This window comes from Saimiri boliviensis, chromosome 6 (assembly GCF_048565385.1).
Source record: "Saimiri boliviensis isolate mSaiBol1 chromosome 6, mSaiBol1.pri, whole genome shotgun sequence".
Taxonomy (NCBI): domain Eukaryota; kingdom Metazoa; phylum Chordata; class Mammalia; order Primates; family Cebidae; genus Saimiri; species Saimiri boliviensis.
In genome coordinates, this window is record NC_133454.1 from 43,797,954 (window position 1) to 43,817,391 (window position 19,438).

The 19,438-nt window shown below is 39.2% G+C and overlaps 1 protein-coding gene across 3 annotated transcripts in view; it reads left to right on the forward strand.

Moving 5' to 3' along the window:
- The window catches only part of CUL5 (cullin 5), a 109,134-nt gene that overhangs the window by 84,942 nt on the left and 4,754 nt on the right, over positions 1-19,438 (forward strand). For all 3 annotated transcript variants that reach the window (XM_074400521.1, XM_074400522.1, XM_003923744.4), the window contains 7 exons: positions 4,902-5,034; positions 5,864-5,995; positions 11,477-11,600; positions 11,897-12,072; positions 12,601-12,762; positions 14,941-15,059; positions 16,002-16,125. In XM_074400521.1, the coding sequence (XP_074256622.1) occupies positions 4,902-5,034; positions 5,864-5,995; positions 11,477-11,600; positions 11,897-12,072; positions 12,601-12,762; positions 14,941-15,059; positions 16,002-16,125 (970 nt within the window). The remainder of the gene's footprint in view (positions 1-4,901; positions 5,035-5,863; positions 5,996-11,476; positions 11,601-11,896; positions 12,073-12,600; positions 12,763-14,940; positions 15,060-16,001; positions 16,126-19,438) is intronic.

Genomic DNA, 19,438 nt, shown 5'->3' on the forward strand with positions numbered 1-19,438 from the left:
GTACATTACTAGTCCTATGAAGGCAGAGAAATTGATTTAATTAAAAGAAAAATCATTTTAGAAGCAGATTCTCAGGTGATCCTGATGTTGGAGTTAACACATAAGGACTTTAATTAGGACTAATATCTTCCCCATAGTGAGATGCCACAACGTACCCAGTATGTTGACTACAATAAAAAAGATACAACAAGTGCGGGTAAGGATCTGGAAAAATTGGAATGATACTGTTGGTGGTGCACCTTCTGTGGAAACAGTTTGGTAGTTCCTCAAGAAGTTCAGCATAGGCTTGTCCAAGTGCAGTGGTGTTTACAACTAAATGATCACAACCAGTTATAGATATATTTGTTCTTCTCCACTCCCACTGCTTCGCTTCACTACCCTTAAAACAAAATAAACAACGACCAGGTGTGGTGGCTTACACCTGTAATCCCAGCACTTTGGGAAGCTGAGGCAGGTGGATCATGAGGTCAAGAGATGGAGACCATCCTGGCCAACATGGTGAAACCCCGTCTCTTAAAAAAAGGAAACAGGAAAAAAAACAAAATAAACAAAGGAAGTTCAACAGAGTTATACAGCCCAACCATTCTACTCTGAGGTGTATACCAAAGAAATGAAAACATACTTTCATTCAAAAATATGCACATAAATATTCATAGTAGAGTGGCATTACTCTTAATAGCCAAAAAGTGTAAACAACCCAGATGTCCATTAGCTGCATAGATAAGCAAAATGTGCTGTATCCATACAGTGGAATATTATTCAGTCATAAGAAATGAGTTATTATTCTGCTATATGCTACAAAATAGATGAACCTTGAAAACGTTCTAGGGGTTCAGGTAAGCCAGACACATAAGGACAAATTTTGCATGAAAGGAATTGTATGAGGTATCAAGAACAGGCAAAATAAAAGTTACTAGGGGATGGGGAAAGGGAGACGGGAATTTACTGTTCCATGTATGCAAGATTTCTGCTTGGGATAATGAAGAAGTTCTGGAAATATATGGCAGTGATGTTTGCACAGCATTGTGAATGTACTTAATGCCACTGAATTTTACAGTTAAAAATGATTAAAATGATTAATCTGTTTTACTCTCGAAAGATACATTTTAAAAAAGGGAATGAACAACTGATACATGCTATGACACATGGATGAATCTTGAAAACTCGATGCTAAGTAAAAGAAGCAGGTCACAAAATACTACTTAATGTATAACATTTATCTGAGATATCCAGAATCAGCACATCCATAGAGTAGACTAGTTGTTGCCCAGGCCTTTGAGGTGAGAGGAGACTAGCTAGAGAATGGGATTTGAATGCTAGCAATTATGGCATTTGTTTTTGGGATAATGACGATGTTCTAAAATTTTGTTATGGTGATGATTACACAACCCTATGAATATACTTTAAAAGCACTGAATTGTGTATTTTGAGTGAATTGTATGCTTTGCGAATTATATCTCAGTAATTATTAATAAACAGGTAATAGCAATGAAGAAGCAATACTTATTAATGGACAAATAGATGGAAATTGTTATCTGAGAAAAGTGTCTAAAACCATATAATTGGAAGCATAGAGCATAGAAAAGAGGATATTTGAAGTAGTATTGACCAAAATTGATTAAACATTTAAGGGTGTCTGTGAATCCCAAGTGGGATAAATACAAATTAAACCATTCCTAGGTACATCATAGTAAACAGCTTAAAGCTGACAACAATAATAAAACTTTTAAAACAGCCACAAGGGGCAAAAATAACACACTACCTTCAAAGATACAGTATAAGACAAATAGCTGGCTTGTAATCCCAGCTACTTGGGAGGCTGAGGAGTGAGGATTGCTTGAGCCCAGGAGTTAAAGACCAGCCTGAGCAATGTAGCAAGATGTCCATGTCAAAACAAAAATAAGAACTGATGGCTGTCCTCTCAACAGGTTGAATGAAGGCAGGAAGGTAGATCCCTTGGATTGTTACAGTAGCTCACACCTGGGCCAGGCATTGCAAGGAGAGATGGATGGATTCTCATTAAATTAGTGGAGTATGGCTACCTAAGGGAATACAGAAAGATTGCCCTAGAGTATGCCAGTGTGGATACTTCCAAGAAAATCCATTTCTAAATTTTCAACTTCACATACACTCTTTTCTAAAATCGCACCCTGTGATGGAAGTATCATTGCAGTTTTTCCTTTCTACTTCTTTCACAATTACCCATTTCCACTTTGCAAAGAAAGGCATATCTTTCTTGATTCTTCCTGTGGTGCTTTGCCTCAGAATATAACAACCTTCAAAGGGCCGGGCGCGGTGGCTCAAGCCTGTAATTCCAGCACTTTGGGAGGCCGAGGCGGGTGGATCACGAGGTCAAGAGATCGAGACCATCCTAGTCAACATGGTGAAACCCCGTCTCTACTAAAAATACAAAAAACTAGCTGGGCATGGTGGCACGTGCCTGTAATCCCAGCTACTCAGGAGGCTGAGGCAGGAGAATTGCCTGAACCCAGGAGGCGGAGGTTGCGGTGAGCCGAGATCGCGCCATTGCACTCCAGCCTGGGTAACAAGAGCGAAACTCCGTCTCAAAAAAAAAAAAAAGAATATAACAACCTTCAGATTGCCTAAGACTGGAATATTTTGAAATACTGGTATTGATGTACATAAAATTAATTTCTCATGAATTAGGTATTAGATCCTAGTCAGATAGTTTCTACTTCTTTGCTTTTAGCACAGTTGATGTTCGCTATTATTTTTGTTGGTTTTTTATTTTATTTTTTCCATTCCTCGCCTCACTGACGTTAGCCATTATTTAAATATGCATCATTAAAAGTAATTTTTAATATTAGACTACTGTGGATTTTTTTGTTTTGCAAGTGGCTCGGGAGGTGCCAAAATAATTGGATGACATCATAAGCAAAACTTACTCTAGTCCCATCTACTTATTTATGTGAGTAAGATTTCTCAGGGCAAAGACAAATTTATAAAAATAAAATAAATAGAATCTATGCTGATTCCTGGATTTATAATTGGGAAGAAAAAAGTTTCATCTGCCCCTCTAAGAGTTGATACATGTAGTCAACTTTTACATATGCATGTTTTTTGTGTATATGCATGCACAGTATAACTGTTGTTTAGATGGTTTGTATACTTATAGTTTGTATAGCTCAATCCTTGGAAAACAATACTTGACTTTTATAAGCACAAGAAATTTCAAAATCTTGATTTATTTATGTATATTTTTAGAGAAATAGGCTAAAAAATAAGACTTTCAGGCATAAAAATACAATATACTGCTGGGTGCAGTGGCATGCATCTATAGTCCCAGCTGCTTGGGAGAAGTTCAGTCTGGACAACTTAATAAGACCTTGTCTCAATTTTTTTTTTTTTTTTTTTTTTTGTGTGTGTGTGTGTCTGTTATTTTTTAGAAAACAACAATATGCCGTGTTTAAATTTGTATTAAGAGCCAGGCGCAGTGGCTCACACGTTTAATCCCTGCCCTTTTTTGGGAGGCCGAGGCAGGTGGATTACCTGAGGTCAGAAGTTTGAGACCAGCCCAGCCAACATGACGAAACCCCATCTCTACTAAAAATATAAAAATTAGCCAGGCATGGTGGCAGGTACCTGTAATCCCAGCTACTCAGGAGGCTGAGGCAGGAGAACTACTTGAACCCGAGAGGTGGAGTTTACAATGAGCCAAGATTGCATCGTGCACTGCAGACTCAGGGACAAGAGCAAAACTCCATCTCAAAAAAAAAAAAAAAAATTGTATCAGGAAAGCGAAATGGAGATACAGGTTCTTCATTGCTTAGGAAGAATTCATTTACAGTTTTCATTTTTAATGAATAATCGTAGATATATCATTATGGAATGTGGGTTATATTAGATACATTTCAAAGGGTGAAATAACAGTTTTAACATGTTAATAAAAAGTTTTAAATGTTGCCGGGCGCGGTGGCTCAAGCCTGTAATCCCAGCACTTTGGGAGGCTGAGGCGGGTGGATCACGAGGTTGAGAGATCGAGACCATCCTGGTCAACATGGTGAAACCCCGTCTCTACTAAAAATACAAAAAACTAGCTGGGCATAGTGGCGCATGCCTGTAACCCCAGCTACTCAAGGAGGCTGAGGCAGGAGAATTGCCTGAGCCCAGGAGGCGGAGGTTGCAGTGAGCCGAGATAGCGCCATTGCACTCCAGCCTGGGTAACAAGAGCGAAACTCCGTCTCAAAAAAAAAAAAAAAAAGTTTTAAATGTTAACCTAAATATCCAATAATTTAACAGTTTTTCAAAAGTATTTTAACAGATCTCTCAACAAAATATTTTAAATAACTTTGCCAAGGTCAGCACTAGGGTGAGGCAAGAAGGCACCTAGAGTGCAAAAATAAAAAATTTTTTTTGAGGCAGAGTCTTGCTCTGTTGCCCAGGCTGGAGTGCAGTGGCTCTATCTCAGCTCACTGCAACCTCCGCCTCCTGGGTTCAAGCAATTCTCCTGCCTTAGCCTCCCAAGTAGCTGGGATCACAGGTGCGTGCCACCATGCCCAGCTGTTTTTGTATTTAATAGAGATGAGGTTTCACTGTGTTAGCCAGAATGGTCTTGATCTCCTGACCTCATGATCTGCCCGTCTCAGCCTCCCAAAGTGCTGGGATTACAGGCATGAGCCACAGCACTGGCCTAGAGTGTAAAATTGAAGGAGGCTTTTACTCTCAGGGTTCTGCAAGTGCCATGTCAGCACTTAGGGGAACCTAACAGTGAGTGCTTCCCTAAATTAGGCACCCTAGATATTTTGCTTGCTCATCCTAGTTCCAAACCTGGTCATTAGATTGCTTAACATAAGAAATTCGCTTGTGAATAATTGGATTTAGAAAAAATATTTGCAAACATCAATCATTTTTCCATCAACTGCTTTTAATTTGTTTTTTAGGGTGGGATTAAAAACTCAGCCTGAGTCAAAATGCCCTGAGCTGCTTGCCAATTACTGTGACATGTTGCTAAGAAAAACACCATTAAGCAAAAAATTAACCTCTGAAGAGATTGAAGCAAAGCTTAAAGAAGTGGTACATGAATTTTTTTTTAATTTCAACTTTTAAAATTACCTTACTTTGAATTTGTGTTTTGCTTACAGGACTTTCTGTAATAGTACCAATTTTAAAATGTGTATCTGTAAAGAACTAATGTTATGAAGTTTTACAGTATAAGACCTCTAAGGGGGGTATTTTTTCTTCTGAAACTTTTTATTCATAGCTTCTTGAAGGAAATACCATTTAATTACTCTCCTTTAATGATTATTTTTAGGAATTAAATTGTAGCTACTAATACAGGACTTATCATTCCAACAAATTTGGAATGATAGTTGAAAGATTGAGAGTTTTTTACTCCTTCCTTTTTTGTGAGAGTCCAAGATAGATAGCTAAGGATGAGTGAGAGTAGACTAAGTAGTTGCTTTCATTTTTGTCACCCAGTTAGTGTAATGATGTAAGCCCAGGAATACAAGAAAAAAAATAAGAAGATATTGGGCAGGTGTAGACAAAAAGACCCAGAGAGATGATTAGTGGCAGAACAAAAAAGTGGAAAAAATAAGTAGAAGAGAAACTTGGGTGAAGAAAACCACTGATTTTTTTCATGTAAAGTGTATCCTTGCAATTTATGTAAAATCTAAAAAACTGATACTTAGAGTGACTAAAAACGTATTTGGTTATGGTCTCAATTTTGCTAACTTTTAATGTAGTATATTAAGACTAGGTATTTCTCACAGATAATTTATTAGGTCTTTTATATGTACATAAAAATTTCTGACTTTTGACAATTGGTGGATATAGAAGGGTCTAAATTCGAGAGATGGCTAAGAGTATATAAGAATTGAAAGTAACTTTGTTTTTCATACAGCTCTTGGTACTTAAGTATGTACAGAACAAAGATGTTTTTATGAGATATCATAAAGCTCATTTGACACGACGTCTTATATTAGACATCTCTGCCGATAGCGAAATTGAAGAAAACATGGTAGAGTGGCTAAGAGTAAGTAAATTTTAAAAAATATTTGGTTTTCTAATATAGTACATCATTTATATATGTGCGTAAGTAATATATTTTGGCAATGTTGTTAATGTCAAAGAAGTAGGAGACATTTTATAAGAATATAGTGTCATTTAGGCCAGTGCAGTGGTTCATGCCTGTAATCCCAGCACTTTGGGAGGCTGAGGCAGGTGGATCACCTGCAGTCAGGAATTCAAGACCAGTGTGGCCAACATGGCAAAACCCCGTCTCTACTAAAAATATAAAAATTACCTAGACGTGCTAGTGCACACCTGTAATCCCAGCTGCTGCCTAAGAGGCTGAGGCAGGAGAATCACTTGAACCCAGGAGATGGAGGTTGCAGTGAGCTGAGATCACGCCGTTGTACTCCACCCTGGGTGACAGAGCAAGACTCCATTTCAAAAATAAAGCATATAGCATCAATTATATAAAATAAAGTGATATCTATAAAGTAGTTTTCTTAATACTTTTAGTAAAGCGTCTTTGTTCTACTGTTTCTCATTTGTACCTCAACTCTCATTTAAACTGACCTTATTAATAAATAGACTATAGGACAAATTATTTTTAAGGTATTTTCAGTACTAAATGCTTAACTTTAGAGATGTTTATCAATAAATAATAACGTTAAATACTTCTATATAGCAAAAAGAATATTTAAATGATAGCCTATTTAGGGTAATCAATGCTGATTATAACTAAATTCCCATATAAAATAATTTGAGGGGTTTTTTTGTTCTAACTATTAAAGTAAATATCTTTCATTTCTGTTCTATTAAAGTAGATACCTTTCATATATCTCTGTCTCCATGGAGAGAAAGAGTGGGAGTACGCACACATGAGAGAGAGCTACAGATTTTTTAACTTATAGGTAGCCTTCAAATGGCAATGTGGGATAGTAAAAATAATTGTGCTAACAAACTGCGTAGTAGAAAAAAGAATTATTCTGTGACTTTTTTTTTTTTTTGAGACGGAGTTTCACTCTTGTTACCCAGGCTGGAGTGCAATGGCGCCATCTCGGCTTACCACAACCTCCACCTCCTGGGCTCAGGCAATTCTCCTGCCTCAGCCTCCTAAGTAGCTGGGATTACAGGCACGCGCCACCACACCCAGCTAGTTTTTTGTATTTTTAGTAGAGACGGGGTTTTACCATGTTGACCAGGATGGTCTCAATCTCTCCACCTGGTGATCCACCCGCCTCGGCCTCCCAAAGTGCTGGGATTATAGGCTTGAGCCACCACGCCCGGCATTCTGTGACTTTTAAAAACTATTGTCAAAAGACTCAGAACTCTTACTGTCACTTATAAATATATAGGAAAAAGGGAAAAATAGTAAAACTAATACATATTTACTACAGGAAACCTTTAGAATTAAATTATTTCTTTTTTGTTTGGAGACAGAGTCTTGCTGTGTTGCCTAGGCTGGATTACAGTGGTGCGATCTTGACTCAATGAAACCTTTGTCTCCCGGATTCAGGCAGTTTTCCTGCCTCAGCCTCCTAAGTAGCTGAGACTACAGGCTTGTGATATGATGCCTGGATAATTTTTATATTTTTAGTAGAGACAGGGTTTTGCTTCTTGGCCAGGCTGATCTTGAACTCCTGGTCGCAAGTGATCCGCCTGCCTTGGCCTCCCAAAGTGCTGAGATTACAGGCATGAGCCACCATGCATGGCCTACTTTATTTCTTTGTTAAAAAAGGTATCAAGACCCAACAGTAAAATGAGAAATAAGACCAGGCATAGTGGCTTACACCTGTAATCCAGCACTTTGAGAGGCTGAGGTAAGCAGATGGCTTGTGCTCAGAATTCAAGACCACCCTGGGAAACATAGTGAAACCCCATCTCTTTAAAAAATACTGGGTGTGGTGGCATATACCTGTAGTCCCAGCTGCTTGGGAGACTGAGGTGGAAGGATTACCTGAGCCTGTGAGGTGGAGATTGCAATGAGCAGAGATCATACCTGCCTGGGCAACAGAGTCAGATTCTGACGCACAGACACACACACACACACACACACACACACACACACACACACACAGACACACACACAGCAAATAATTAAAAATGGCAAAGGATTCGAATTGACAGCTCGTCACAGAAGAAACACAAATGGCCAATGAGTGTTTGCAAAGATACTCAACATCATTAGTCATTAATGAAATGGAAGGAGGGGCTCAACATCGTAGCTCTCGCTTGTAATCCCAAATACTTTGGAAGGCTGAGGTGAGAGGATTGCTTGAAGCCAGGAGTTAGAAACCACCCTGGGCAACATAGCAGTACCCCATCTCTACAAAAAATACAAAAATTGGTCAGGCATGGTGATGTATACCTGTAGTTCCAGATACTTGGGAGGCTGAGATGGGAGGATTGCTTGAGCCCAGAAGTTCAAGGTTGCAGTGAGCTGAGGTCATGCCACTCACTGCCCTGCAGCCTGGGCACCAGAGTGAGACCCTTTCTCAAAAACAAACAAACAGAAAATCACTTTGGAGGCCAAGGTGGGCGGATCACCTGAGGTCAGGAGTTCAAGACCAGCCTGACCAACATGGTGAAACCCTGTCTTAAAAAAAAAAAAAAAAATCACATGGAGATACTGCTTTATTCCCACTAGGGTAGCTAAAATAAAGACAGACAGTAACAAATGTTAGTAAGGAGGAGGAGAAATTGGAACCTTCTTAAGTTTCCAAAAGGGATGTAAGATGGTGCAGCCACTTTGGAAAACTGTTGGGCAGTTTTAAAAATATTAAACATAGGCCAGGCGCGGTGGCTCAAGCCTGTAATCCCAGCACTTTGGGAGGCCGAGGTGGGTGGATCACAAGGTCAAGGGATCGAGACCATCCTGGTCAACATGGTGAAACCCCGTCTCTACTAAAGATACAAAAAATTAGCTGGGCATGGTGGTGCATGCCTGTAATCCCAGCTACTCAGGAGGCTGAGGCAGGAGAATTGCCTGAACCCAGGAGGGAGAGGTTGCAGTGAGCCGAGATCGAGTCATTGCACTCCAGCCTGGGTAACAAGAGCGAAACTCCGTCTCAAAAAAAAAAAAAAAGTGTTAAACATAGAGTTGACTTAGCAATTTCACTCTTAGGTAATTCATTTGAAGAGAACGGAAAGCATATGTTTCATGTAAAAACTTGTAAACAAATGTTCATGGCATGACTACTATTAATAGTCAAAAAGTGGACTGGGCAGGGTGGCTCACGCCTGTAATCCCAGCACTTCAGGAGGTGGAGGCGGGCGGATCACAAGTTTAGGAGTTTGAGACCAGCCTGGCCAATATGGAGAAACCTGGTCTCTGCTAAAAACACAAAAATTACCTGGGCGTGGCAGCACGCACCTGTAGTCCCAGCTAGTCGGGAGGCTGAGGCAGAAGAATCACTTGAACATGGGAGGCAGAGGTTGTAGTGAGCTGAGATGGCGCCACTGCATTCTAGCCTGGGTGACAGAGCAAGACTCCGTCCTCCTCGAAAAAAAGAAGTCAAAAAATGGAAACAGGCCAAAATGTCAGTGAACTAATGGATAAACAAAATGCGATGAATCCATACAATGGAATATTTTTTGCAATAAAAAGAAATGAAGTACTAATACCTGCTACAGTATTAGATGAACTTTGAAAACATAATGCTAAGTGAAAGAAGCCAGTCTCAAAAGACAATATCATATCATTCTACTAATATGAAATGTCTGGAACAGGCAAAGCCACAGAGACAGAAAGTAAATTAGTGAATTCCAGGAGTTGGGGCTGGAAGGGGAAATGAGGAGTGAACTGCAAATAGTATGGGGTTTCTTTTTGGAGTGAAGAAAATGTTCTAAAATTATGTAATGGTGATGATTGCACAGCTCTGTGAATATACTAAACTTCATTAAATTGTATATTTTGTTTTTATTTTTTTTGAGACAGAGTTTCACTCTGCTGCCCAGGCTGGAGTACAGTGGTGCAATCTGGGCTCACTGCAGCCTCCGCCTCCTTGGTTCAAGCGATTCTCCTGCCTCAGTCTCTCGAGTAGCTGGAATTACAGGCACGTGCCACTATGCCCAGCTAATTTTTGTGTTTTTAGTAGAGAATGGAGTTTTACTATGTTGGCCAGGCTGGTCTCGAACTCCTGACCTCAGGTGATCCACCCGCCTTGGCCTCCCAAATTGCTGGGATTACAGGCATGAGCCACCACACTCGGCCAAATTATATACTTTGAAAGGGTGAATTTTATGGTAGATAAATTATCTGTGTCAGAAAAGCTGTTAATGAAGAGTAGTTTAAATAGTTCTTGCCTTATGTAACTTTGGCAGAGTAAGCATCTTTTCTTTGCCTTGGAGAGTTGTCACACCCCCGTAATTTGGATCAGCTTCTAGCATTTTATCTATTAGGCTTTCAGTGTCATGAAATACCGCGAATTCTTTTATAGCATTTTTGCCAGGATCACTTCCTCTAGGGTATCTTATCTTTTTTGTCACTTACCACTTTTCTCTTTTATGTTGATAATTTGCCTTCTCTAAGTTCCTCAACACTGGCATTATCAGCCTGACAATCACAGTCAGCTTTCTTCTATAACTCCATTTATGTTCTATTTATTTTCATTTCCAGCATTATCACTTTTCATTTCTTCAGTGTACTTTTATTATCTTTGTGTGCCATTACCTTCTTTGATTATTCTTTTTTGTAAGTTGTCATGTGGGTTAATTACTGGAAGATAAGGTGCAATGAAACTACACACTTTGCTGTCTGTGGTTGAACTGAATAAACAAATGACTAATAGATTGTGTTTATGTTTTTTAAAAATTTATTTTATTTTGTTTTTTTTTTTAAGAGACAGCATCTTCATCTGTTGCCCAGACTGGAGTGCAGTGATACAATCAGAGCTCAAACTCCTGGGCTCAAGTGATCCACCCATCTTAACCTTCCGAATAGCTGGGACTATAGACAGTATACCACTACATCCTGCTAACTTTTAAAAATTTTTTATAGTGATGGAGTCTCACTGTGTTGCCCAGGTTAGTCTCAAAATCCTGGCTTCAAGTGATTCTCCTTCCTAAGCCTCCCAAAGTTGCTGGGATTACAAGTGTGAACTACCATACCAGGCCAATTAATAGATTTTCAAAGCAATATTGTAATTTATCACTGTATTTTTGTCATGATTTGTGGATCAAGGAGCTAGAAATAAAGTTTTTACTTCCTGCAGTTTCATATAGTGTCAACTGAAGGTTGAACTTTGTTTTTGGGGAAATGGTATTATTTAGCTGTAATGTGGTAACTGAAATTCATACATAAAGAATTGTGCAAAGCAGGGACCCCTTGCAATATCCTGTTTTGTTTCAGAGAAGCAAATTTCATAGGTATTAGATGATAAACATTCTAATAAAGCGAGAAAAATTTTGTATTAGAACATCTAAGACTTAGTTTTTCCATTAAATTTTTTCTCAGTAGTATATCAGATTATGTATTTATTACCTCTTCTGTCTTTGGATTTTATAGGAAGTTGGTATGCCAGCAGATTATGTAAACAAGCTTGCTAGAATGTTTCAGGACATAAAAGTATCTGAAGATTTGAACCAAGCTTTTAAGGAAATGCACAAAAATAATAAATTGGCATTACCAGGTATTATTTTATAATCACATACATATTTTTTTAACTTAAAAAAACTCTGTTTTCTGATAAATTAAAAATAAACCTCAGCAGTAATAGATCAAAAGATGTTATGAAGTCCATTTCCTTGGAAACAGCTATCAAAGCAGTGGGTTGATTTACAAATCTTTATTTCACAACAAAAGGACACTTTAAACAAAAGTTTTATAGTCTTAATGATTTTTCAGCAAAAGTTACCCTGTATTTATTTTGAATTTTATCCATTGTTAACATAAATTTCTTCATATTCTTGATATTCTTGTCTATAGCTGATTCAGTTAATATAAAAATTCTGAATGCTGGTGCCTGGTCAAGAAGTTCAGAGAAAGTCTTTGTCTCACTTCCTACTGAACTGGAGGACTTGATACCAGAAGTAGAAGAATTCTACAAAAAAAATCATAGTGGTAGAAAATTACATTGGCATCATCTCATGTCAAATGGAATTGTAAGTAGATAGTATGTTTGTTACTTGAGCTTTCCGTTTGGATGAAAGTTGCAGGACTCCACAGAAGAATTACTTAAAAAAATAGAATTTTGCCTCGCTAACTTGTGAAAGTTTGAGCAGAAATAGTTAATTTTTTTCATGAAGTTGTTAGGAACATAAGCTTCTGGTTACATCATCATGGGTAAGATACTGCCCTTGTCTACAGAATTCAACGTAATCCCAACTATCTCAGTCTTCCTGCCAATAGAAAGGGAAAGGTGAGGGTAGCTTATACCTTTCTTTAGGGACAGCTCCTAGAAGTTTTCCTCCATCATTTCCATTTGCATCACACTGACCAGTACTCAGTCACATGGAAAGAAGAGATGAGCATGTATTGTGGGCAGTCATTAACATATGCTAAAATGTTTATTACCATGAAAGAAAGGGTAGATTTTGGAAGACAGCAATCTTTTTCATATATAAATTCATGTCATAGATAGTCATCATGAGATAATCATGATTATTAAAAATCTATTTTATCTATTATAGATAACATTTAAGAATGAAGTAGGTCAATATGATTTGGAGGTAACCACGTTTCAGCTTGCTGTGTTGTTTGCATGGAACCAAAGACCCAGAGAGAAAATCAGCTTTGAAAATCTTAAACTTGCAACTGAACTCCCTGATGCTGAACTTAGAAGGACCTTATGGGTTTGTTTATGTTTTTGTTTGTTTTTTAAGATTATATCCTCTCATGTAGCAGTAAATATATGATTGGCTTGCAATATATTATTAAATTTATTAACCGTCTCAAAATGCCTTACAATCAAGAAAAATAGAGGCCGGGCACAGGGCCTCATGCCTGTAATCTTAGCACTTTGAGAGGCCAAGGCAGGCAGATCACTTGAGGTCAGGAGTTCTAGACCATGCTAGCCAACCTAGTGAAACCCCGTCTCTACTAAAAATACACAAATTCGCCCAGCGTGGTGGCGGGAGCCTATAATCCCAGCTACGCAGGAGGCTGAGGCAGGAGAATCGCTTGAACCCTGGAGGTGGAGGTTGTAATGAGCCAAGATTGCGCCACTACACTCCAACCTGGGTAACAGAGTGAGACTCTCTAAAAAAAAAATATATATATATATATATATATATACACTAATGAGATATTTATTGAAAAAATAAATTGAAAATAGGCAATTTACCAAGGCAGAGAAAGTTCTTCAAATAAAAGGAGGGACCAGGAGCAGGGGTTCATGGCTGTAATCCTAGCACTTTGGGAGGCCAAGGCGGGAGGGGAGGATTGCTTGAACTCAGGAGTTTGAGACTAGCTAGGCAAAATAGTGGGATTCCTTATCTTAAAAAAAAGCAAATTTGCCAACTTGGTGGCTGTATCCCAGCTACTTGGAAGGCTGAGGTGGAAGGATTGCTTGACCCCAGGAGGATGCAGTGAGTCACAGTCATGCCACTGCACTCCAGCCTGGGTGACAGTGGTGCAGTCTTGGCTCACTGTAGCCTCTGCCTCCCAGGTTCAAGCAGTTCTGCCTCAGCCTCCCGAGTAGCTGGGATTACAGGCACATATCACCATCCCCAGCAAATTTTTTTTAGTAGAGATGGGGTTTCACCATCTTGGCCAGGATGGTCTTGATCTCCTGACCTCGTGATCTGCCCACCTCAGCCTCCCAAAGTGCTGGGATTACAGGTGTGAGCCACTGTGCCCAGTGAAAAGAAAAAATTTAAAAAGAAAGATTGAGTTGGTATTGGTATTTAAGTGTTACCTTTGAGAAATGTGACCATCTACGTACTTTTTTTTTTTTTTTTGAGACAGAGTTTTGCTCTTGTTGCTCAGGCTGGAGTGCAATGGCACAGTCTCAGCACACTGCAACCTCTGCCTCCTGGGTTCAAGCAGTTCTCCTGCCTCAGCCTCCCAAGTAGTTGAGATTACAGGCATGTGCCACCATGCCCAGCTAATTTAGTATTTTTGGTAGAGTCAGGGTTTCACCATGTTGTTCAGATTGATCTCAAATCCCTGACCTCAGGTAATCTGCCTGCCTCAGCCTCCCAAAGTGCTGGAATTACAGGCGTGAGCCACTGTGCCTCAGATATATAATTACTTTTTATACTGAGAATGTGTTCAAAGATTTTATGATGATCAAAAATCTAAAAGAAAAATTTGGTCTGTTTGAGAGCTTGTAGATTATACTCATTAGCCTCCTGCTCGCAACTACGTTTTACCCCTACTCCATAGAAGTTCCAAATTTTCTTAAAAGTTCCAAATTTTTTTAATTTTTTTTTTTTTGAGATGGAGTTTTGCTCTGTTATCCAGGCTGGTGTTCAGTGGCTGAATCTCAGCCCACTACAACCTCCACCTCCCAGGTTCAAACGATCCTCCCACTTCAGCCCCTCAAGTAGTTGGGACTACTGGTATATGTCCCACACCTGGCTTATTTTTGTATTTTCAGTAGAGACGGTGTTTCCCCATGTTGCCTAGGCTGGTTTCAAATTCCCGAGCTCATGATCTGCCTGCCCCAGCCTCCCAAAGTGCTGGGATTACAGATGTGAGCCACTGCACCTGGCCTGAAGTTCCAAAATTAATTACTACCTGTAGAGGAAGGAGCTGGTATATAACTGCCAGATGGTGTTTACTATGGTCCTGTGTGACCAGTTTCTTGTCTTACTGTAAAGAGAGCATTTATTGCTTTTTCATAACCAACTCTTTTCACCTCCTCCCTTTCCTCATTATGCATTCAAATATTATATTCATGGAAGTACCAAACATTTTAAGTTTGTGTTTGTAATCCTTTTCTTGCCTATGTTGATTATGTTGTAGAATTGATCTTAGTGTTCCATACTGTTTTTAGATGCTAATTGTTTTCTCTTTATTCTTCATAGTCTTTAGTAGCTTTCCCAAAACTCAAACGGCAAGTTTTATTGTATGAACCTCAAGTCAACTCACCCAAAGACTTTACAGAAGGTACCCTCTTCTCAGTGAACCAGGAGTTCAGTTTAATGTAAGCTTTATGTTGGTTGATCTAAAACAAAAACACCTTGTTTGAATTTTAGCACTTTGTTTTTTGCAAAATAATTATTTTCCTTATATTATATTTAAAACATAAATATATACTGCCATCACTCTAAACTTATTTAGTTGTTTATGGAAAATATTAATCAGATGTTTACTTCTTTACTATATTTTCCATGGATACATTTTTGGTCTTTGACATTCTATATTATATTGCATTTCATCTTTCAGGCTGTGATACCCTTTTGTGCTCTAAAGCAAGTTTATTCAGACAAAGCATTTTGGTGGTGTTGTTAAGATCCAGTTAGGAGATAACACTGAATCATAACCCATATATCTTTAATTAGCTAGTCACTTTTATGGAAATATAAAATATTAACTTTGTTTTTATAGAGAGTGTAATCACTCATTAACAGGTTAGTTATGTTTAAGGAAAATACAGAGTTTGTTTTAAAGTAGTATGTAGGCTGGGCGCGGTGGCACACTCCCTGTAATTCTAGCACTTTGGGAGGCCAAGGTGGGCAGATCATGAGGTCAAGAGATTGAGACAATCCTGGCCAACATGGTGAAACCCCGGTCTCTACTAAATACAGAAAAATTAGCTGGGTGTGGTGGCACACAACTGTAGTCCCAGCTACTCTGGAGGCTGAGGCAGGAGTATTACTTGAACCCAGGAAGCAGAGGTTGCAGTGAGCTGAGATAGCGCCATGGCACTCTGGCCTGGTGACAGAGCAAGACTCCATTGCAAAATAAATAAATAAATAAATAAAGAAAGAAAGAAAGAAAGCACAAATGTAGGCTGTCATTTTTCCTTTAAACAGTTATGATATTTTTAGAATATTTCTAAAGATTTTCTCTCAGACATTGTTGCTATAATAGGATTTTAAAAGTCTTTTTCACCATAAAATATTCAATTCAATTCTTTTTGTAGAAAAAATGCGAAAGTTCAGAAAAGGGGTAAAATCAACTTGATTGGACGTTTGCAGCTCACTACAGAAAGGATGAGAGAAGAAGAGAATGAAGGAATAGTTCAACTACGAATACTAAGAACCCAGGTTTGTAATATTGACAGAATGTCTGAAGTTTGAAAAACGTTAGTTTTCTTTTTTATTTTTTAAATTTTGAAACCTTTTTTGAATTGAAAAGCATGTAGGGGCCAAGTGCACTTTGGGAGGCTGAGGCAGGATGATTGCTTGGGTAACAAAGTGAAATCTTGTCTCAGTCAATTTTCTAAAAATACATTAAAAATTCCAATTCTAGTTGGAATATGAATTCCAATTTCACATTCCATTGTAATGTGAAATTAGGAAACGTGTTTAGAACCAAAAAAGATCTCTAATATTCTTCTTTTAAAAAAATGTAAAGCTAGGATTATGATTCTTTCTGAATGTAATAAGGAATAGCTATGTATGATTGTTTTAACTTTAGAAACTGTCCTTTTAAAACCAAGGTTTTCAACTTTTATATTTTCATTTACTACTGTTTGAAACTTCTGGCCAGGGTATTTTTTTTTTTCTTTTCTTTCTTGGTTTTGTTTTTTGTGTTTTGTTTTTGAGACAGGGTCTCTCTCTGTTGCCCAGACTGGAGTGCAGTGGCACCATCTTAGCTCACTGCATCCTCAACTTCCTGGGCTCAAAGGATCCTCCCATCTCAGCCTCCCGATTAGCTGGGACCACAGGTGTGTGCCACCACACTCGGCTGATTTTGTATTTTTAGTGGAGACGGGGTTTCACCATGTTGCCCAGGCTAGATTCGAAGTCCTGGGCTCAAGCAGTATGCTTACCTCGGCCTCCTGAAGTGCTGGGCTCCCAAAGTGCTGAGCCACTGCGCCCGGCCCAGTGTACTTTTTAAAATATGAAATGAGGAAAAGATGAAAAAATGCTTATTATCTATAGATCATGTAGTAGGATAATGTAGCAGAGAAAAGATGAATGAATAAAAAACAATTGCATTTGGACGAGCGAGGTGGCTCACACCTATAATCCCAGCACTTTGGGAGGCCAGGTTGGGCAGATGACGAGGTCAAGAGAGCAAGACCATCCTGGCCAACATGGTGAAACCCCGTTTTTTACTAAAAATACAAAAATCAGCTAGGTGTGGTGGCACGCACCTGTAGTCCCAGCTACTCAGGAGGCTGAGGCAGGAGAATCACTTGAACCTGGGAGGCTAAGATTCCAGTGAGCCAAGATCATGCCACTGCACTCCAGCCTAGGCAATAAGAGTGAAATTTGTCTTAAAAAAAAATAAATAAACACCAATTGCCTTTCTATTTAGCAATAAATAAGTGGAAAATAAGAAAAATTCATACACATTCTATAGGAGCTATATGAAGAAAGTGGCTCTTTACTGGAGATTCAGAAGGAGAGTTGAATAAATAGAACGATTGAGCTCTTTTTTTGTTCTAAAATTTTTAGTTGTAATTTAGACACAATGGAATGTATCTTTCAAAATACAATTTTCAGTGAGTTTAGGTATACCTGTGTGAACGTAACCCAATTAAGATACAGAACATTTCTGTCACAGCAGTCTCTCCCCATGTTTTCTCTCTAGGCAGGCTCTCCCTCTACCCTAACTGATTCTAATTATCATCACTTAGTTTTGCCAGTTCCAGGTCTTCATATAAATGGAACCAGACAGTATGCACTTTTATGTCCGACTTTTTTTTGCTTAATGTGAAACACCATATTCTTCAATGATAAGGCTGAATAACTTAAAAAAAAATTTTTTTTTAATAACTCAAGCAATCCTCCTGCTTCAGCCTGCACAGTACCTGGGATTACAGACGTATGCCACTGAACCTGGCACCCAGGCTGAATAACGGAGAAGATTGATTTTTCTGATATTAATGTCAAGTTTACTACATTTTATATGAAAATTCAACTAGGAATATCTTTGGAATTTTACAGATTGATTCTTAGTTTATCAGAATAAATAAATAAGAATGATTGAGAAACTTAAAAAAGAATAAGATAATAAGATGGTAGTGGTAGAACTTGCCCTGCCAAATACTAAAATGTTTTAAAATCTGTAGTAATAAATAGTATGGCAAGAAGATTAAACCTACTTTAGGCCAGGCGCAGTGACTCACAACTGTAATCCCAACACTTTGGGAGGTCGAGGCAGGCAGATCGCTTGAGGTCAGGAATTCAAGACCAGCCTGGCCAACATGGTGAAACCCCATCTCTTAAAAATACAAAAACTAGGCCGGGCGCGGTGGCTCAAGCCTGTAATCCCAGCACTTTGGGAGGCCGAGGCGGGTGGATCACGAGGTCAAGAGATCGAGACCATCCTGGTCAACATAGTGAAACCCCGTCTCTACTAAAAATACAAAAAATTAGCTGGGCATGGTGGCACGTGCCTGTAATCCCAGCTACTCGGGAGGCTGAGGCAGGAGAATTGCCTGAGCCCAGGAGGCGGAGGTTGCGGTGAGCCGAGATCGCGCCATTGCACTCCAGCCTGGGTAACAAGAGCGAAACTCCATCTCAAAAAAAAAAAAAAAAAAATACAAAAACTAGCCAGCTGTGGTAGCACCCCTCTAATCCCAGCTACTTGTGGGGGCTGAGGCAGGAGAATCGCTTGAACCTGGAAGGCAGAGGTTGAAGTGAGCTGAGATTGCACCACTGCACTCCAGCCTGGGTAACAGAGTGAGACTCCATCTCAAAAACACCAAAAAACAAAAAAATCCGCTACTCTGTATTATAGAAGAGTGTATACAATAAAGGAAATAATTTCCATGACCCATGAAAAGGAAATAAATTATTCACTAAGAGGTGTTGGGAAATTTTTCTGTTTGGAGGAAAAGTTAGAATATATTCAAGCTAGCCGGGCGCGGTGGCTCAAGCCTGTAATCCCAGCACTTTGGGAGGCCGAGGCGGGTGGATCACAAGGTCAAGAGATCGAGACCATCTTGGTCAACATGGTGAAACCCCGTCTCTACTAAAAATACAAAAAAAATAGCTGGGCATGGTGGTGCGTGCCTGTAATCCCAGCTACTCAGGAGGCTGAGGCAGGAGAATTGCCTGAACCCAGGAGGCGGAGGTTGCGGTGAACCGAGATCGCGCCATTGCACTCCAGCCTGGGTAACAAGAGCGAAACTCCGTCTCAAAAAAAAAAAAAAAAAAAAAAAGAATATATTCAAGCTGTGCCAGGATAAACTCCAGATGGATTAAAGAGTTGAAATATGGCCAGGCACGGTGGCTCATGCCTGTAATCCCAGTTTGGGAGGCCGAGACGGGTGGATCACAAGGTCAAGAGATCGAGACCATCCTGGTCAACATGGTGAAACCCCATCTCTACTAAAAATACAAAAAAGTAGCTGGGCATGGTGGCATATGCCTGTAATCCAAGCTACTCAGGAGGCTGAGGCAG